The sequence below is a fragment of the Vigna umbellata genome, chromosome 11 (assembly GCF_029865625.1).
Source record: "Vigna umbellata cultivar VRB3 chromosome 11, Vumbellata_1.0, whole genome shotgun sequence".
NCBI classification, from domain to species: Eukaryota; Viridiplantae; Streptophyta; class Magnoliopsida; order Fabales; family Fabaceae; genus Vigna; species Vigna umbellata.
Window position 1 is genome coordinate 32,720,934 of NC_142175.1, and position 21,531 is coordinate 32,742,464.

At 31.3% G+C, this 21,531-nt stretch overlaps 4 protein-coding genes and 1 long non-coding RNA gene across 6 annotated transcripts; 3 read left to right on the forward strand and 2 right to left on the reverse strand.

Moving 5' to 3' along the window:
• Nucleotides 1-3,375: 3,375 nt before the first annotated feature.
• On the reverse strand, nucleotides 3,376-6,878 carry LOC148191546 (uncharacterized). Its single transcript, XR_015783116.1, has 2 exons — nucleotides 6,741-6,878; nucleotides 3,376-3,884 (listed from the first exon to the last, which is right to left on the reverse strand). It is a non-coding gene; the product is annotated as an uncharacterized LOC148191546 (long non-coding RNA).
• Nucleotides 3,926-7,378, forward strand: LOC124824074 (uncharacterized). 2 transcript variants are annotated; one of them, XM_047296438.2, is made up of 6 exons: nucleotides 3,926-4,891; nucleotides 4,984-5,116; nucleotides 5,275-5,378; nucleotides 5,791-5,935; nucleotides 6,062-6,202; nucleotides 6,598-7,378. In XM_047296438.2, exons 1-6 carry the CDS (start codon nucleotides 4,851-4,853, stop codon nucleotides 7,171-7,173), a joined length of 1,140 nt encoding a protein of 379 aa, XP_047152394.1. In that variant the 5' UTR covers nucleotides 3,926-4,850; the 3' UTR covers nucleotides 7,174-7,378. The 2 variants fall into 2 exon arrangements, with proteins under 2 accessions (XP_047152394.1, XP_087958751.1); XM_088102625.1 differs by lacking the exon at nucleotides 6,062-6,202.
• Nucleotides 7,379-7,519: 141 nt separating this feature from the next.
• On the forward strand, nucleotides 7,520-9,505 carry LOC124824075 (uncharacterized). Its single transcript, XM_047296441.2, has 3 exons — nucleotides 7,520-8,294; nucleotides 9,106-9,177; nucleotides 9,283-9,505. The coding sequence occupies exons 1-3, from the start codon at nucleotides 7,806-7,808 to the stop codon at nucleotides 9,286-9,288; spliced, it is 567 nt and encodes a 188-aa protein (XP_047152397.1). The 5' UTR covers nucleotides 7,520-7,805; the 3' UTR covers nucleotides 9,289-9,505.
• Nucleotides 9,506-12,266: 2,761 nt separating this feature from the next.
• Nucleotides 12,267-12,635, forward strand: LOC124824055 (uncharacterized). Its single transcript, XM_047296420.1, has one exon. The coding sequence runs from the start codon at nucleotides 12,267-12,269 to the stop codon at nucleotides 12,633-12,635; it is 369 nt and encodes a 122-aa protein (XP_047152376.1).
• Nucleotides 12,636-17,989: 5,354 nt separating this feature from the next.
• Nucleotides 17,990-20,017, reverse strand: LOC124824054 (uncharacterized). The gene is made up of 2 exons (XM_047296419.2): nucleotides 19,665-20,017; nucleotides 17,990-18,764 (listed from the first exon to the last, which is right to left on the reverse strand). The coding sequence occupies exons 1-2, from the start codon at nucleotides 19,936-19,938 to the stop codon at nucleotides 18,130-18,132; spliced, it is 909 nt and encodes a 302-aa protein (XP_047152375.1). The 5' UTR covers nucleotides 19,939-20,017; the 3' UTR covers nucleotides 17,990-18,129.
• Nucleotides 20,018-21,531: the final 1,514 nt, after the last annotated feature.

Here is a 21,531-nt window from a genome sequence, read left to right on the forward strand (position 1 = left end):
GATACCATACCGACAATGAATGTGTCGGGTTCAGGTGTTTCAATTTGAAGGAACCATTTTTATACTTTTGGAGACACTCCATGTGGTGGCTAGAACATGTCTCAAATGCAGAACTTTTTTAGGTAGCATTTTCTTTCACAGATTCATCTGTTATCTCTTACACCAAGTTGATTCATCTTGGGAAAAGTAGCAATAGATTTGGATGTTGAGTTAAAGATTCAAGCATGCTGTAGGTGTAATACTTTTTTATATGAAAAATAATACTTTTTCACATAATTTTTTTATATTAATTTCACACTATTTTTTTAAAAAAAATTACAAAAATTAACTTTTTTTTTAAAACTATTTTGTCTTTGTTAAGTATGTTAAATAGTGACATATTAATTATTTTTATTCCTTTTATATTTATTTAATACACCTTATAAAAATAAAATGATTATAAAAAGATAATTTTTTATATATACTTTTAAAGAAATAAAAGAGTAAAAAATAATAAAAAATATAATGTTAAATAAATGTAAGAAAGTATATATATATATATATATATATATATATATATATATATATATATATAAAATTATAAGTTTTTAATACGGTTTCTGCAAAAATTCCTAATATTACACATACTTACCTTCATTAGAATAAAATAATTATAAAAAGATAAATTTTTATATTTTTAATAAAAAATAATATTAAATAAATATAAAAGATTTGTGTGTATCAAAATATAATTTTTGTGACTCTACTATTGTTCCTTTAAACCATATATGTACTTTAAGTTTCATATCAAGAAAATAGTAATTATACAAATTAAAAGATTTCTACAAGTTTTAAGTATATGTGCATTTAAAATTTTACGCCTATTAATACTTTACTACTAATATAATTAATTAAAAGCAAAATAATTAAGAATGTCTATTTGAATTGAATTCTTTATTTTGTTTATTAGTCATGAAAAAAATATAGATACTGTGGTTCTTATGTGTTTGTATTTTTTATTTTCCATCATAGGTTACTACTTAATAAATTTAATTAAAAAGTAAAATAATTTAAAATGTCTAAAGTATATTATGTTTGAATTGAAAATTTTGTTTGTTTATTACTTGAGAAAGATATAGGCATTGTGGCACTTATGTGTTTGTGTTTTTTATCATACTATTTTATCATGCTTTAATTTTTATTGTGAACATTCGTTTTAGTTTTATACTATTTTAAATACAAACTTTTTTATATTTAAAAATTAGTAAAAATACAGATCATATATGTGGATCACATTAAGTCACACTCACCATAGTTCTCATTTTTCAAAATTCAACACTTAACTCATATAGAAAGAATACAACTTTATAAATCCCATTAAAACTCAACGCATATAACCTTCAAAGATATAAGTAAAATAAGAATTTATTTTTTATAGAACAAATGAAATAATTCATATATAATTGTTATAAATATAAAAGTTGAGCTTTTATTTGGTGCAGAAAGAACAAGACTGATTGGGCTCAATTATCACATGACAAACCTTTCACTCTGCACCTCCATAATTTCTTCACTCACCCACTCAAATTTTCAAAATGAGCATTTTACCTTTGTAAAATTGACTTTCAGAATACATGTTTTAGAATATTTATAGAAAAAACTTTCCAAAATATATGAAATACTTTCCAAAATAGCTCTCCCGAAGTAGATATTTTGGTAGGTACGTGAATTAAATTTAAGCACAGTAAATTAATTTATAAAATGAAATTCACATTAATATATATTTTAAAGGGTTAAATATGTTTTTAGTCCTTAAACTTTTGACCGTTTCTGGTTTTCGTCCATCTTTCAAAATAAGGTACAGTTTGGTCCTCATTCTTTTCGAAACGTTTGTTTTAGTGCTCGAAACTTTGGTTTTAGTCTAGTTTTGTTGATTAAATGAGGATCAAATTTTTAACGGTGTTAGTTTTTGAGGACTAAAACAAACGTTTCGAAAAGAATGAGGACCAAATTGTACCTTATTTTAAAAGAGGGACGAAAATCAGAAACGGTCAATAGTTTAGGGACTAAAAACATATTTAACCCTATTTTAAATTGGTTTATCTTTAATTGACGTAGAACTTTCAACATATCTTTTCATTTTGAGATATATACATTTTGTAGATAAGACTAAACATTAATAGATGATCTGATAGTTTAACTCATCCTATAAAATCAATTTGTAAAGTTTGCATCCATATATCTTAAATTAACTTTATCTATAATCGACGTGCGACTTCCAACACAATTTAAAAATAAAAATAATTTACAATTAATTAAGAAAGTCTCTAACTAAGTATAAGTAAGACACTGAGGATTATCAGAAGTGGTCGAAACATATGCTGATAATTTTGGAAGCTCCTTGCACTCCAAGGAGTCATAAGTTGACTGATGAAACAGAATTCAGACAAGCACATCATTCAGTGTTCCGTAGCCATATTGACATTTGTTACTAAGCATTCACATTATAAATTTACAACTTGCCAAAAGCTACAAACATTCCTCGGCTTCGCTGTCTTTTTCGGCCTTACCTAATAATGAATTTTAATAAAGTTTCTCATAAAAACATTATTATGGCTGGAAAAAAAATGAGAATCTAATTTTTGTCGAAAAATGTACATTATTTTTATTAAATCACGTAATACGATAACAATTTTTTATAGTAAAAATAACATAATACTCTTTATTTCAATAAATTTTATGTAAGGATTTTCAATAATAGTTTTTTCTCAATCAAACTAATAAACTATTAGAGTTCTCCTTATTTACTAATTATCCAAATTGAAACATTCTTCAATTTTAATAAACTCTATGAAATACCTTAAAATATTAACAATTAATATTAATTATATAATCAGTTTACAATTACTTAACCATTTGTAAAAATAGCATTATTTATTATTATTATTATTATTATATAAATAATTATATATAAAAAGCTTATCATAATATTATTTCGTTCATTAAAATAACTAAAAATTACGGTAGCATAAGATTGTTTAAATTGAATTTGACCTCCAAATTTTGTTATTAACATGAGAGTTATTAGTAGAAGTTTGGTCGATTAAATGCTAATAGTCTTCTTTAAATATAAGACGATTTCATATATTATATAAATAAATGTAAATTTTATTTTACAAATCGATTATGTGAGAAATTATTAACAATTTTTTTCCTTTTAGTAGCATAAGATTGTTTGAACTGAATTTGGTCTCCAAATTTGTATTATTAAAGTGAGTCATTTTTACAGAGAAGTTGTTCCATTAGTTTTTCGTGATAGACGATTTTATAGTATATAAATGAGTGTAAACTTTATTTTATAAAAATATTGGAATAATGTTAAAGTTCACCTCTAGATATTAAAAGCATATACTCATTCATGTGACACACAATTAAAGCCATCATTTAGCATGTTTACCGCAACAGAACCTCAGAACAACGTACCCTCAGATCATGCAAAAAAGCTTGCACCCTTTTGAGTTTTTGCATCAGTTATGATCCTCATGTGTGAGAAAAGCCTGAGTATTCTTGGTCACCAAGCAAAGTGATCAAGTGAACATTAAAAAAGGAATCTAATAAGCATAGTTTTAGAATAAAGAACAAGGATCAAGTCAAGGGTCACGCAAGTTGACTCCAATTTCTCAGTAAGAAAAAGGAGCACGCAAAAAGAAACTCATTCATTGTGACTTTGTAGCTTCTTTTTTTCCATGCTTTCTATTACTATATTGATGAATTACTGAACAAGAAATAAACAATATTTGATTCAATGCATGAACATACCCTACCTGTCCCTGGCCTCAAATTTACGCCAACTTTAACTTGTCATTGCTTGTGACATCTTTCATTATACATCACTTTCTGAATCCCTGTTGACAGCAAGCCATGATCATGTTAAAGGAGGTCATAATCTTTTACATAACACAAAATAAGAATCACCCTTTTAACTAAAATGATGGCAAAAATAAAAAAAAAAAAGTTTAGTTTTGATCACTATTCTTTCATTTATCAGAGTAACATCTCAATTTCATTCTTGTAATGTCAGTCAATGCTTTTGGTTCAGTTCTGATACACCCGATAGTCCTATAATTCACTGTTATAAGTATAAGTAGATGCTTATTACTAGAACAAACATAGATTGGAACCATGTTAATCCTAATTGATGATGTTTATTAACTGTACTGGTAAATCATTTTCAACACTGGTAACTGTCACACGTACATAAAAGAAAAGTACTACTTTACAGAAGTTGTTTTTCCTTTCCCCTTTTCTTATGCACATGCAATTTCTCAGAGTACCAAACTGACAGCTAATTTCATAACTGTTTCTTTTTTCTCTCGTCCTCCATCTAACTGTCATGCAAGCTTCAAGTTAAGACCCTTTTTTTCACCAATCTGCTACTGTCTTTTTGGCCTCAATTTTTTGTTCCTTGGTGGACAAGCTTGGAACATCCTTTGTTGGCCACATCGTACTGAATATATAACTCTTATAGTCATAACTTAGATTTCTCTCTCTATATATATATGTTCCCTCAGCTGTTCAACCTTTTTATTGGTTAATCTTGCAGACTTAAGATGCCCTTTTTCTCTCTAGATTTCCTAGCTCTTAGGATAATTTGTTGAGGTCTCTTTCTTAGTGTGGTTTTTTATTTTACCCCTAGTGATTAGCCTCTCCGTTTCTTTTCTTTGAGGCCTCCTCAATGCTGATTCTTGCGTAACTTGATCTTTAGATTCTATACTTTTAGTTATTTAACAAGAACACAGCATCTAAGATACCCAACAAAAGTCATTTTCCATTTTCAGCAAACTTGGTCTTTTCAGATTCTACGACACAAAATGTTTCGGTGGCTATTGAAGCCCAGGTTCTATTCAAAATGGTACACTCTGCTACTTTTCCTCTCAACCTTTTATAGGAACATTTTTCTTTTCTTACTGATTTTTGGTTGTGTTTTACTTAAAAAAAAACCAGCTTGTCTTACGTGAAGGCTTTGAAAATTCGGCTGGAGAGAATACAGAATAGGAAGAAAGCAGTGCTGAAGTTTTTGAAGAGTGACATCGCAGAGCTTCTAAGGCTTGGCCTCGAATACGATGCATATACAAGGGTACAATTTGCATAATAGTTTTCAATTTTGAATATGCAATCACTTTTCAACTAAGACTCAAAAAAGAGATTGGTATAAGTCTTGTATTGATCCATTTTGTGCATGCGATGTTGTATGCTGTTAAAGTTACACCAGTTTTGACTCTGTGTTTGAAGCAGGCTAATGGACTTCTGTTAGAGCAGAAAATGTTATCCTGCTATGAACTCGTTGAAAACTTTGTTGGGTGCATATTACCTCATGTTGAATACCTGGCTAAGTACAAGTATGTTTCTCTTCATATGCACTGGAATATTGTTGTGTTTTCTTCACTTCCCATACATGCACAAAAGTAATGATAATGAGGGGCTTGTGTGTTGAGAATCCAAACATGAGTTCAAGTTTTATATCAGATAGAAATGAAAAAGTGAAGTAACATGTAAAAATGAAGACCTTTTAAAATTTTAGGTAAAAAGTGGTGTCAATCTCTTGTATGGTTGGACTTAAGTATCATTGATATTGTATCTTCTAGTGAACCTCCTACTTGATAGAGTTAACATTATGAACTGAACATGAAACAACATTGAATTTCAAGTTGATTTTTGTGTTTCAGTCATTTATATTTTACTCTTTCTCTTCTATAGCCACAATACATTAACGAGAGTTTGTGTTGATAATCTTTTAATCTCCTTGAACAGTGATTGCCCTGATGAATGCAAGGAAGCTGTTCCATCATTGATATATGCTGCTGCAAGATTTGGTGATCTGCCAGAATTGCTTGAGCTCAGAACATTATTTACCGAAAAATATGGGAATTCTCTTGAACCTTACATAAACAAAGAGGTAAATCAATGACTTCACCCTTATAACACGCACATTCATAAATACATGTTCATTACTTGGATAGATTACTGAATTTTCTTCGTGACATCTTTTTGTTCTTAAAACGTAAACAATTACTTTCCTCAGTTTGTTGAGAGGCTGAGGCAAGTTCCACCTACAAGAGAACTGAAGATTGGACTATTATATGATATAGCACATGAGTTCTCCATAGAATGGGATGACAAGTCTCTTAGAGAAAGACTTTATACACAGTCGTCAGTACGTGAAGTAAGTCTATGTAGTCAATAAGCATATGTTTCAGCCAAAACATGAATTTGAATTGGTAATTAGATCAAGTGTATTTTAACCCTTCAAGACAAGAGAGATCATATATTTTAGGGTTAAGTATCTCTTTGGTAAGTAAACTATAACATGTGATTTTGGTTTTCATTTGTATCTCAAACTTTGATCTTGATCCTATATTAAAAAATGCATGAATACAATCTTTCTCATTCAAGAGTGTTAACCTTTAAGATGTTGACAAGAGGAAAACTTGTAGACTGCGTCCAACTTAGAGAGATGAAAACCAAAATCCTTTTATAGTTTAGAGAAAAAAAAACATGATTAATCCTATATTTTAGTCCTTTCAACATAAGAGAAATTTATAATGGTTATGGTTTCAGGGGAAGCCTGGGGAAGATTTCAATGGATCAAAAGAAAAGGAAAGAGTAGGAAGGAAGGATTTGAATGATGACTCATGGATTCATCAAAGCAGTAGCAGTGATGATGAAACAAGTCTGTCATCTAATGATGGTAGAAAGGGTACCGGTTCAAGTTCATTGGGAAGCATATCTGAGGATGAAGTTGAAAAAGCTGAAACCAACAGGCCAATTTCTTCCTTTTGGCGCATTCCACCTCCCTACATCAAACAAAAGACCAACAAAAGTGATTCAAAGAAAACAACACATTCTGACACTGCAACAACACCAGATTCAGGTGGAATGAACTCAGACAGAAAAAAACGTTATCCTTCTCAACAACCAGAACATGATACTGAGCAAACCAGAAGGCGTAGAAGCCCACATGTCAGAGGAAAATCTCTTCCTTCTGAACCCAACACTGCTGTGGAAACATCAAAAGGGCATATACGAACAATTTCCTTAGAATCTGGAATGCAGGGTGGTGCAAGGCATGTGCATCCGAATCTACCGGATTATGATGATTTGAGAGCTCGTCTTTTAGCTCTTCGACAGAGATAAGAAAAATGCAGCCACACCAGCACCAGAGAAAACATTCTCTTTCTCTTTCTCTTTATTGTTTTAGTTGGTTTGTTCATTCTTTAATGCTGGCAGTGACACGATTTCATCTGATCTATTCTGGGACATTTATGTCGTGTCCTGTCTCAGCATCTATGGACATATAACATAGTTTATTTGATTCATTATTCAAGCTCTATTATTTCTACCTCCTTATATGTTTAGGATTCAAATCACATCGTTGTTGTATGTAAAACTCTAATGATGTCAGATTATAAACATACATCAGAATTTTAGGATTAACGAAGTCTTTATTGCAAGAAAATTTGTTTGCTACTTCTTTCCTTTCCTCCATTTTTTTTTGTTGTGCCTATGAAAAATGAATAAATAGAGATGAACTATCCTCTAATATTGAAAGAAAACAGGAAATTTCCATTTAAACATACTTTAGTAGCAAAGAAACAGTGGCATACGTAAGTAAAACAAAAGAGAAAGCGGAGCACAATTTCGCGCACGGCGACAAGACAAGCATTCTAAGATGAAACAAAACATGAGCGTAAGTGAAACCCTTCATCTACGCCGAAGTAGTGAGTATATAGTTACTTAGCGAAGTTCATGTGAGTTAAACTGAAGCAATGGCGAAGGCATCTCCGTCGAACTGCGTCGTTTTAAGACGTTTTTGCTTTTTGAAGTGGACGGTGGCGATGGTGGTTTGTGCGGCGGGGTCGCTGGTGTTGTGGCCGTGGAGTCCGGAGCTGAAGATAGAACGGATGAGCGTGAAGCGCGTGAGGGTGCACCCGCTGCCGCCGGTGGGCGCGGACGTGTGGATAACGCTGTCGGTGGTGGTGAAGAACCGCGGCATGTACTGGCTGGACCTGGCGGACGTGGACGTCGGGGTGAAGTATCGGGGAAAGAAGATGGGTCACGTGGAATCGGAGGGGTGGCACGTGCGAGGTTGGGCCTCAACGAACGTGGACGGTGATCTGGAGTTTAGTGGGCTTCCGTCTAACGAGGTGGCCCATTTGCTGGAGGACATGGCGAAGGGTGAAGTCTACTTTCATACCGTTATTGAGGTCGCTGGCGAATTCGGCTTTCTCAGCATTCCCATCCCTCTTACGTTTAAGGTAATAAAATTGAAGTATTTAATAATTAATCTTGAATAAACTGTTAAAAAATTTAAATCTATATTTTTTACTAAAATTGTATTTGTTTTTTCATTATACTGAAAATAAAATATCATTACTTATTGAATTTCACTACTATTTATCTTAATTTTATTATATTTTTAGAAGATGCAAAAACTAGACATATCCAACATGAAATCAAATACTACATAACATGAAATCAAATACTACATATGACTGACCACACACTTTTTTTTTAATAAACTCTATGTTTCGGGGAAAGAGGTTGAGTCTCTTTACATAAATTATTTTCTGACTATAAGTTTAAGTTGTCAGTCATCAATTCTATTTGTATCATTCTGTATACAGTGACACTTAAGTTAGTGTTCGTCAGAACAATTAGACAATAAATACATAATAAAAATAATCAATTACCTAAATATTAAACTTGAATTTATAGACTTTTGTTATAAAATTTTTATTATGACGAGTTTAATTACGGTCCATACACCAATAATTTAATTTAGGATTAATCTAATTATTTTCAATAATTAATTTTATTTGTGGTCTAATTAATTTATTAGTCTTATCATTGCTAAATGGTCAACCACTCCGTACATGATTGATCGAATGGTCATATAATACGTTCTTCGATATAAACTTTAAGCTAATTCCAAGTTTTCATTCAATTATATATTATTATTATTATTATTGTTATTATTAGATTATGATTCCATATGGGATCTGAAACATGATCTTTGTTCCTGATGTTCTGAATGTGGTGATGTTGTGTATGTGAAAATCCCAACAGATAATACTGGCATGTGAGGTTTTGGTGAATACAAAAAGCCATGCAATTATTCTTCAACACTGTATTTACAAGGTAAGCTTTTGATGGCATTAATTTGCTTAGTGGGGTCGTAATACACTATGTCACTATTTTCTTCGCTTTACTGACTCTGTTTTTCATTTCAATTATGAACCGAAGGACTGAGAACAAACATGGTGAAGCCTCAAAACATCTCTGTCTTCCACCACATGCAGCATGCATACTTGTGTAAATGACATCATTCAAGTTTGGAAGAATCAATGGCCACATACTGTAATATGGTTAATGATATTAGGATCTGCTTCCAATGATTGTATTTTCACCATCATTATTGTAACATTTCAATCATCAAAATAACTAAGTTTTTTATTTTTTTTATTTATTTTATTTATGGGTTAAATATGTTTTTAGTCCCTAAACTATTGGCCGTTTCTGGTTTTCGTCCCTCTTTCAGAATATACAATTTGGTCTTCGTTCTTTTCGAAACTTTGGTTTTAGTCATCGAAAACTAACACCGTTAAAAATTTGGTAGTTTTCGAGGTTAGTTTTCGAAGACTAAAACCAAAGTTTCGAGAACTAAAACTAAGGTTTCGAAAAGAATGAAGACCAAATTGTATCTTTTTTGAAGAAGGACCAAAACCAGAAACGACCAATAGTTTAGGGACTAAAAGCATATTTAACCCTTTATTTATCAGATCCCATTTTTGTATAATTTTCTGTCATCAAGTCATATTTAATTTTAAAATAAGAAAAATGATGATGGAGAGAAAGATACAAAACTGAGAGATCATCTCTCTCCTTTTTTGTTTAACCTTTTTTTTTCCTTCCCAATTAATGGTCCACTTAACTTTTGCGAGCATCGTATGATAACTTTTTCCCTTTTTTGTGAGTATAAATCAGTCTCACCTTTTTCTTCATCAACTTCTTAGTCCTGCTTTATTTCCAAACAAGCTAGTAATTTTGCTTTGAAATTAGATACGTAAGACATGAAGTGATGGCTATTCAGATTGATCAAACTTTGTCTTCAATCAAAATTGCAACCACAGATTATTTCTCTCTCATGAAGGATTTGTTTGGCAATGCTGAAAAAAAATAAATATGATTAAAATTGGGATATGAAGAAATAAAGAAATTATAATACTTTTTCATTTTTATAATTTCACAAACACATAATAAAACATACCAAGATATTTTTGGGACCGAAAGACGAACCTGTTGACGTGTCTTTCTCGTCTCCGAACGTTTGGATCGCCTGGGCTGTTTGCCTTTTTTCAGTCTGGACCGTTCAATCATGTCGGTCTTGGCTGATGGTTACCTTCGTGCTCCAGGAGGAAGAAGATACCTGCAAAAGGTACTCCGATGCCCAAGTTAAACATGTGATAATTTGAAGAAATTAAAGATTTTTACTTGACATTTAATAAAAAAGGAAAATGTAAATGGAGAAAATGACATAAAACCACAAAGTAACATGTAATATTTACAAACAACATTTCTCATAGATTGTCTTTTGTTTTCTCCTTTTCTCTTCTTTCTTTAATCTTTTTCCCTTTTTATCCTCTTTACTTTCTTTTCCATTTAATGTCCAGCAAACATTTGAGAGCAATATGAGATACCTCTTTTTTGTGCATGAATAATTTCAATTTTACTTTTTTCTTCAACTTCATTTGTTCCCCCTTTTAAGCTATTTTCAAACAATAATAAAATACCTTTAGAAAGAAGCACCATTGGGCAGTGACATAAAAAAAATGGTCTAAGAAAAGGGTAACGAGGGAATATAAAGTGGGCCAACAAAACAACATCGGATTAGCACACAGTAACTTTTTCACATTGATTCAAAAGCAAGTGAAATTGAAACCAACACTTGTACAAACCAAAGGACCATATTATAAGGACTTAAACACATTTAAAAATTTGAAATCATTAATTAAATCCTAAACTCAAACACTTAAGCACCGACCAACCTTTATTTATAGGGTGGTCTTATGGTCTTACACTGAACCAGAAAACTTGTGCATCAAAAAGACATAAAAAATTCCTCAAATCGTTGCTTATTACAAGGGTTACCTTTTGTTTAGAACTCCATGTGAACCCGAAAACACAAAAAAGCTATTATAGCATAACCGTATTGTTTATGACATTCTGGCACATCAAATTCATAGGATAGGACTTAGGTGTTTGAATCAGCAGTTTCTCTGCATAAAATAATTATCTCTTTGTTTTGTTTATTGTTTATGTTGCTCCAATGTGACTTACTGAACAAACTATACCCCCTGGCCCATGGGACAACATAGAAACATAGCCATGAAACAATTTCAAAAAGTGATGTAATTCGTGACATCACAAAGAAATATTAACACTGTTGGGATTATAATTTAGTACTAATTGTAATTTTTTTCTGTTTTAAACTTTTGTTATATTTTAGTTTCATGAAAACGAATTAATATAATCTTTTTAAATTAATTGTATTAAGTTTTCTTATGTGTCAATCGAATTAAACTTGTTTTTATCTTTTTGTTTCATACGAGATTTTTATTCTACTTGAGCTTATTTTAAGATATTTGCCTTATCTTTTAATTTTAGGATATCTGGATTATCTTTTAATTTTAAGATATCTACGTTATCTTTTAATATGTGTTATCTCAATCAAACTCTCCATTTAATAAAGTCTTTCGTTCGGATCGATCGACCAAAGTTGATCTTGGGATCAAAAAAAGAAAAAACACTCCGCTGATTCACGGAATAAGTAAAATAAAGTTAAAAATAGGAAAAATGTTTTCATAATTTTTTTACAAGAACATGTGATTGATCCGTTTCAAATATACCATTCAATAATTAAAACACGAACTATTTACATTATTTAACACTTTTTAATTTATATGTTAGTCAGAAACGCCTTTTAATACATAGGAATTACACATATTTATCTCTATAATTGACAGTACTTTTGACTCTCTTTTTCTGATCCTATCCTGTTGTAAGTACATGGTGTGCTGAGGTGGTGGTGATGAGTTGATAAAAAGAAGGGAGTGATGTTGTGATTATATAAATAGCCTCAGTGCATGCACTTCAAACACCTTGGTCCCCTAAACCATTTTGTGCTCCCAAGGTTCTCTTCTCTGTCTGTGCTACTGGTTCTGTACACCATGAACCTTGAAAACTGTCACTGTCTAAGCACCATAAGCAACAGCAGTTGGCAAAGCTATGAGAGAATTGGCTACGATCCCATTGTGTGTGCGAACGAATTCGTGACCAGATTGAAGATGGGAAGCTGGAAAGCTTTGTGGAGGAAGATAAAGAGAGAGAGAAGAAGATTCTTTAGACCTTCACCGGTGTTCCATGTTCAGTATGATCCTACCTCCTACTTACACAACTTCGATGATGGCTATTCCACCGACCCAGATAACGTTTCTCGCTCATTCTCAGCTAGATTTGCAGCACCCTCCAAGATCCTTGCCAAAATTCAAATGGGTCATGAAGATTTGGAGATAAACCATAAAAGTAACATCATGTAGTCTTGATGAACTCGTTTTCATTTTTTTCTCAGATGAACTGTGATGCATTGTACAAACGGTGAGAGCTCTGGTTATATTAGTTAATCTCTTTGACTGTTAGAAGCTATGGAAGTTAAATTCTCTCTCATCTTTCCATTTCTTTCTTCTGTCCATCTTCATCATATTCATCATAGATGAAATAGGTGTTGCTGATATAGAGTTTCTTTTTCTTTCCATGGTGAATTTGGATGAACCTTTTGACTCGTTAGCAAAAGCTTTGGAGTCAGGGTCCTGTCAATTCATATGTACAAAAACAACTTTCACTATAACAATAAAGAAGCTGCACATTATAACCAGAGCACAAGCATTTGTTCCAAAATGCTTAAAACACACTTTTTTCTTTCTTTCTTTCTGGAAAACACGTATCTTTATAGCCGAAAGTTTTGAGATTAATTGTTTCTGAAGTGAAGTGCTAATTAAGGATATATAATTTCTCTTCCCATATGTATTATTCTATTCATAAAACCATTCTGATCTCAAACCATCATCCACTTTTCTCAGAATTATTATGTATATTTTGAAACACAAGATATCTACGTTCGTAAGAGATCTTTTAAAATGGTACAAAAGCAAATACATAAAGACGTGATAAAAACAGAAAATATCATATCAGTGTGGTTTTTTATATTTAAAGTTTACTTTTTAACATTAATTTTCTGTTCATAACAGTGATCTATGAATGATTTTTTTTGGAATAGTACAAAAGATAAATTTGTGAAGATTTGACTCACACAATATCTTATCAGTATGGTTTTCTAGATTTAAATTAAATTTAAAATTCAGTTCTTAATATTAACATTATATTCACACTTGTAACCTGACAGTGATCTGGGAATGCTTTTTTTTTTTCTGGTTAGGATGGTATATGCTTAAGTTTGAGCACTAGTGTTCTTGTTACTTGTGTATGTTCTATAACATTACAAGATGGTGACAAAATAGGATATCATTATTTCTCTATGAAAAAAATTCCTCCAGTGATGATCATCCAACAAAATCATTAACCAACTTGAATGGTGGTCCAGCAGCTCCTGGTATTCTGGGACCAAGATATGTGCATATACAGAAGAGAAAAAAAAAAGTAATTACTGCAACCAAGCATGTGCTCTGTGAAGATGATGTGCAAGTGCTATCCAACCTTCATTCACTTGTCCCTCTTGGAATTTATTTCCTCTTTCTTCCAACCTATCTGTTTTCTTTCTCTTGAGCTTCTTTTTCAACCGAATCTGAGTCTTCCATTTAATGTGAGAAAGTAATCCATGGAGAAAAGGATAAAAAACTTGAATAGTAAAAGCTACAGGAGCCATTTTCTTGCATCCTAATTCGTTAACCCTTTTATCTTACCCACCTCTGATGCATCTCAGACTGCTGCAGTGGGGCACATGAAATTTAATGCCTGTCCTTCAGCAACCATACCTTCCCATACCCTTTGGACCAAACTGTCTAACCCCAAATGTTTTTCCTCACCCATCAAGTAGGTGAACAAGGGCCTTCCAAATTTGGAGACAAACCCTCCTCACTGTACTTTTTTCATAAATTCAAAACATAATTTAGATTCAAGTGACCCTTTCAAAGACATCAAAACCCAATAATGGTATGTAATATCTTTTTTTCTAACCCAAAATCTCATGAATCCATTGGCATGATTCCCCTCAAGGTTTAATTATACAGCTGTTATTCTGATGATGTTGTTGTTGGAATTAAACCGGTTACCAAAATAAATCATTAGTTCTAAAATCTCTAATTTTAGAGATTGGATTTTTTTTCCAAAGAGTTCATTAAAGAAATTATATAAATGTGATTTCAATTCAACTCACATATCATAGGTTAGTACTACTTGTTTGGTTATAAGGGGTAAGTGATAAGTTTTACAAGTTTTCTGCTTGTTGGTCTTAGTGTTTATCCTTCATTTCATTGGATAAAATTTCATGCAGAAGATACTCAAATATCAAAGTCAGCAAAAATTCGATAAACTCAACAATAAATGCATAATAAATTCAACCAACCTACCTCACTCTCTCAAACTTGATTTCGAAATGAGTTTCAGATTAGCGTCAGTCTAATCACGACCTAACTAACAATGATCTCGTTTTGGTTTAAGTTAATAATCAATCTGAATCGTTGTTTAAAGACGATCATTCCGTCTATGTTGACCAACCGATCTTTGGATTGTTTATTGAATGTTTCTGACTGAATAGACCATCCCATTCTAAGCTGATTGGACGATGATACTATACACCACTTTTAACCATTTTAAATCAAAAACTTCAAAACATTAATTTTATTATTTTTTTATATATAATGTTTAACTTTATCATTTATATTTCATGCCTATCTAATTTAACATTTAGATTGATGAATTATTTTCAAGAATAGCCGTGCAGTATGTCTCTCTAAGTCAGAGAGTGGCATTGATCGTGTAATAGCATTAGGTGGAAGGTGCAAAAGCACTCAACCGAATGGTTGCTCAATAAATGCAACAGAAAAAGAAACAGTGTTAGTAATTTGCAGATATATCTACGAAAGTTACCATGAATATGATTATTGATTGATTGGGGAAGGATGAAATTTGGGACATCTACTCTAAGCCCCACTTACCCTCTTCTGATGGAATCACTCACTTTGGTCATTGATTGTGCCATGCTTGATTGTGATGTCTCTAAAATACATGCTTTTTCTTTTTCGATTCTCTCCATTCCAGAGAAACTTTATACCCTCAATATCATCTCACAAAACTTTCATAAATTAATAACTCTATTCATTTCTAATTCTATGTTTCATAACTTAATAAGTTACATATATATATATAATTTTGAAATGTTCACATTTTTAAAAAGTTTATTCTAAATGAAATTTCACTCAAGAAATATGTGTAATTTGTAAAGAAACTTCAATCAATTATATATTATTTTGTACGGATATGTAACAATTTTTTTTGTATTATTTTTAACTTTTTACTAATATATTGTTTTATTTTTCAAATTTTTAAAATTATAAGTGGCATGGTTAAAGTGTATCTTGTTGTTTACTTTTATTGATGTGTTAGATTTAAAAATTCATGTTGTAAAAGTAATATTCACTCGATAATATCATAATCATTTTAACAATTTCTTTGAAATTATGTAACACTGTTATCAGGCTTGTAAATATTTAATCTCATAGTGTCATTTGTGAAAATAAATTAGATATAAATTTCTACTTATTACGAAATCAACCTAAGAACACATGAATAAAATATGTGTTATATATTTTAAATATTTAATAAAATTATGTTATTTGTTTACTATTGTAAAATATATTATTATGTAAACAAAAAAACTATATATTCATTAAAAGAATTTTTATACACTGTTTTGTCTATGAACCGTAAAATCTCTAACAAGATCTCGTAGAAGCAATCAATAGAGTTAAAAATCCGAATAAGATTGACGTAGATCAAATAACGAATAGATAAATTGTTGAATTTTATATTTAGTTAAATTTGAATTATTTAAATATTTGGTGGAATATTTATGATGTTTAACGTACTTCCAATAGGGCTCTCATGTGTCATTTTCTACTATCTCTAATGCATTTATTCGGAATAACTTTTTCAAAGCTACTCCAGACAACTTCATTCCTGTGCTTTTGTTTTCAGTATTCAATACATTTTCATATATTGTAATTTGGTACATATTATAATTCAAATATACCAATATGTTCAAACATTAGAACCAAAATTTACATGCACTATCATGAGTTTATGGTATGACGGAATTGTTAACTTTTAATAAGACACAATATCACTGGAATATAAAGGTTATAGAGTCTAACGAATCGATCAACTGTTAAGATAATTAACTTTAATGTCAAATAATTTAAAATAAATTATGATTAGCAATAATTAGAACATAATTAGGTAGTTGTTAACAAATTGTCCATTTCAAAACTTATAAATATAGATTTGAGGTAAGGAGATAAGTGATTGCATTTAATTACGTGATTAATATCTAAATTGTTGTGACTTTAAGATCAGAGTGTCTTTTACATGTATCTTCAGAATGATTTAGATGAATGACTACGAAAGACTTGGAGAACAAAACCGTTTTTATACCTCTTAGATGACTCCTTGAATGTTGAACGTTAACATCAACCTTACACTTCGAAATATTGAGTAAAAATACTTTGTCCGAAAATGCATTATTTTCAAAAAAAACTTGTTCAATAAAAATACACCGTTTTTATTTTTCAAATAAGCAAAGTAGAATTGTTTTATATTATTCACCCTTCGTTTTTTAAGGATTAACTTTTATATAAAGGAAATCCCATTGTGAAAATATCATTGTCTATTGACACAGTATAACTTTTCAGTGTATTGCAGGGTTCTTTGTTACCATTACCAAAAATTGAGCGCAATTATTCCCCAAACAAGTCATAATCTGTGTCATACTCAAAGGTATCATAAAATAAAGTTAGAGTCTAGTTTAGTAGGGTATGCAATGCTAATATAATTATTTTTTCTCTTTCAACTAATAAAAACACATTCTTGATATAATTAAAAAAAATCTTATAAAAATCAGTAAATTAATTATATGTTACGGTTTGTAATTTGTGAAAACTAACTTTACACCTTATTTATCATTAGTTTTACTCATAAAGGTGTCATCTGAGTTAACCGTCACCTTTTAACATAATATATGCCCATGCACTGTGGAATTGTTTATATAAAAGATTTGAGAACATTTTCAAGTTCAAATTTCAAACAAACCTCATATTCAGTATAAATGATTTTCATGTTAGACTTCCATTATGCTCTGTGGTTGCACCATTCGGACATCAAATTAATATAAGTCTTTTGGTTCTGCTGAAACATTCATAAAATCTGTCAAATATGTTAAGGTAGTACTCAGTAGACTGTATTGGAATTTTTTTATTAGAATAGATTATAAAATCGATCAATTTGAATTGAGTCGTACGAATCCAGTATGAACAACAAAACTCAGTAAGAGATATTTATGATTGAAAATACTTATGTACGAAAGAGAGTAAATCAATATAGAAGGAACTCACCTTCTTGAAAGAGAAATTAGTTAGGAATTCAAGTAGAAATTTAAGTTTTATATCAGATAAAAATGAAAAAATTAAGTACTATACAATACAATGATGAAATCCCATAAATTTATTATCTTAAGATTTTAGATTAAAAGATATATCAATGTTTGATGTGATTTGAACTAGTGTCTTATTGATATAATTTCTTCGTCTCAGTCTCCCCCAGTTAATTCTCCTCTAGACCCATGAGATACTCGATACTCAAAGTTAAAAGACCTTGACACTACTTTCCATGGACTCTGAATTCAAATTAAATGATAGTATTCAAAAGGAACAATAGCAAATAAGAATTTACAACAAAATTATTTGGAAGCAGATACTTGCCCAGAAGGGGATATTGCTACTATTCAAACAGAAGCAGACAGAGCTACACGAAGGAGGTGCCACAAACAACAACCACAAGATAAATACTGCAATCTATGAAAGCACCTCTAAGGGCCTGGTAAGCGACCAAACCTCTCTCCAAAAGCTTTACAGCATCTCCCCAACTGTGTCCATCTCCGGGAGTTTTGCCTTTTTCTCCCTCATTTTCTTCCACGGCAATTGTCTTTCCACCGTATAGGCGAGCAAGCACAATCGTAACATCAGTTAACAAAAGGATGTAAAGAGGCCTTGAGGCTAAAACACTCTTTGAAATCAAGTAATGGAAAACTACCACCGATGCTATTATCAGAGAACTGAGGGCACGTGTGGACTCAGAAGCTAAAATGCAGTAGTTCAGTTCTCTTGAAGAGAAAAATGTAGCCTTATGTCTGGGAGGTTGCTTCACTTGTTGTGTCTTTTGTACTGAACTTTTAGGTTCTGATGGAACAGGAGATGGTTCAACTTTGGCACTATCATCTGACACTTTGTTATTTGCTTCTGTAATAGGATTAGAGTTCTCTTTGGCAGGTTCCTCTTCAGTTTGGAACTGGAATCTATCCAAGTGTGAATACCTAAAACCTCCTTGATGTTTTAGCCTTGATGAAGAAAAGCCGGCTCTACGTTTATCTGCAGAACCGCCTGCAAATTCCAACAGATCCAATTAAATGAACAGAGTGTCTATTCCAGCATAAAATTTTTGCTCACACTAGAACAATGTAACTGCAAGAAAATGGCAGCGTTAACAAAGATAATTTATGTAAGAGAAGAATATCAACGGAAAAATATATATTTTCTGTCAGGTGAACTGGTTATGCTAAAATAATCACGGATAAACAATATTGCAATTCACAAGTTACTGAGTTGCAGAGTTGGATTCCTTAAAGATACTGCTAAAACTCTTAAAACCGCTTCATGAGCAAGGTTTGTGTTATGATCATTGCCAAAATAGATTCTCCTACGTGTTTTACTATTCCAAAACCATAGATTTACATTTTTCGAAGTGAAGACCTTCATTTTTCTCACATCAAGTTGTACATTTATTCAAATTTTCCTTCTTCCACTTTATTGCAACTTATTATTGTTCCTTTTCCCATTTATTTTTTACTCCATTAGATTTGGCATCAATCAGATATCCATGTTTACTTATGTTCTGCTACAGACTTCTTGTAGATTGCAAAAGAACAAAAAATTAATTTTGATACATTGTTAATATAAAAGTTGTCACATTCTCAATCAGCGTGAATAGAAACACGATAAATACTACAATAATTGAATTTCCAAATATATTTGAACGAAAATGCATGGTCTATGCATCCTAATTAAATTTAAGCAACAATACACAATGGAATCGAGTATCATAGTGAAGCAATCTCAAGGAAATGGAAAGCAAACTGGAAATAAAAATTACATTTTTATCAAACACCTCGAAAACCTAAAATTTCCAAAAAATTTACCACACCCTTTATAAAAGTAACATTGCCCAATGAAGCAACGAGATTAAAAAGAGAAGAGAAACACAGAATAGGTAACAAGACGAACCAGAGAGATTTTCGTGGTAACCGTCGACTGCAGACAATGATTGAGGACGCTGGTGGCGAGAGGAGGTATTTTGTTCTTCTGAATGGGAATCGAAGCCGCCAGCGACGGACATGGACATCACGTGGCGGGCGTTGCGATGCGACGGAGAGGAGCCGGAAGAAGGTGGCGTGGGAGGAAGCGCGTTGATTCGACCCGTTATTAGGGCCATGCGATCCGAACCTCTTTCTGCAATTCTCCTTCTTCTTTCTTCCCTCTCTTCATTGCTGCTCGCCATTTCTCTCTCTCTCTCTCTCTCTCTCTCTCTCTCTTCTTCCTCTCTCCCCGCACTTCTGAAATTGTGTTTCTGGTATTACCGTTACGAGAAGTTTAGAGTTTCGCAGGAACAGTTTCCGGAAACGACGCCGTTTGACAAGGTTATTTATTTTCACAAACGATGAGCCACGTATTCCTGTAATTATTTCCACGGTAATATTTATTTCCGATGTTACGTCATGCATAAAATATAATTATATCTTTTATTAAAAAAATATTATTATTTTTAGGTTAAATATATTTTTAATTATTAAGTTTCAATGAAAAATAAAATTTATTAATGTTTCAAAACTTAGACATATTTTAAACCTAAACTTAAAAATTGAATGAATATATTTTTTTTGTGTTAAACGGTGTTTTAAAATAATATTTAAATTGAAATGTGTTAAATTGTGTATATAATTCAAACTCAAACATATTTTTAAGTGTAAAGAAAGTTAACGCTTAAATTTAAATCACCAAATTATATTCTTAGTTCTTTTTACCAAAAGTTTATGAGTTGATTTTATCACAATTCCTGATATTCTATTTAAAGATCATTTTAACATTTTAGTAACATAACAAAAACCCTAATTAAAGAGCAAGAAATGGTAAAACATGCATTGAATCCACTACATTCGAGAAAATGGAAAAGGTGATGAGCGTAGAGAAAACGATTGAGAAATTGAAATTGAAATTTGACGAAAGAGAGAATATAGCCTATTTGAAATTTAGGATTTGGTTTTCCAATCATTGTCTCAACTCTTGGATATAACTATAAAGATGAAAATTGAAAGTAAATAAATAATCATGTTTTTAGATATAGAAAAGATGAGAATAATAAGCTTGTTAAAACACGATATGATAGCGGTAAGACACGACAATGACAATTGTGAGTGGTTTGGAAGAGAAGAAAGCTTCATTGTTTTTTTGCAGGGAATAGAAGAAGAAACAATGGAGGCGCAAGAGGAGAGGAAATTCGAAAAATGAAAAGGGTTTTCGAGCATTGAAGTGAACAAGACATATTAGATTGGTTGATGTTTTAACCGATTTAATATATTTACATATTAGATGGGTTTTTTTAATAACTAATACAATATGTACATATTAGATCGATTTCCCCTATAATCGGTTTAAAATATATTTTTCAGTATTTACAAAATTGTCACTGCATTTTGAACTAAATTTGTTTCGCTACAATCGATCATATATCTTGTTTTAATATCACCATTTTTCGCTAGTATACTTTTGCTTCATGGGTACATGATATGTATAAGACATCCAAAATTTAGAATGAACTTTCCTTAAGCTACGCACCATCTAATGTATTAGTTTATATACGAGTGAGACTATTGATAAAGTTAGGAATCTCATTCATATGTTTCAATACTTAACACAGTGTTAAAACAAGATTGTCTAAGAACCTTTTATTTTCAAATTTAACAAAAACATTTAACGAAATATTGTTTACCAAATGGACCATTTAGGATAACGCGCTAGATGCAATATATGTTTAAACTATATCCTAAATGTAATACCTATTCTAACACTAAAAAGAATAGACTAGCTTAAACGT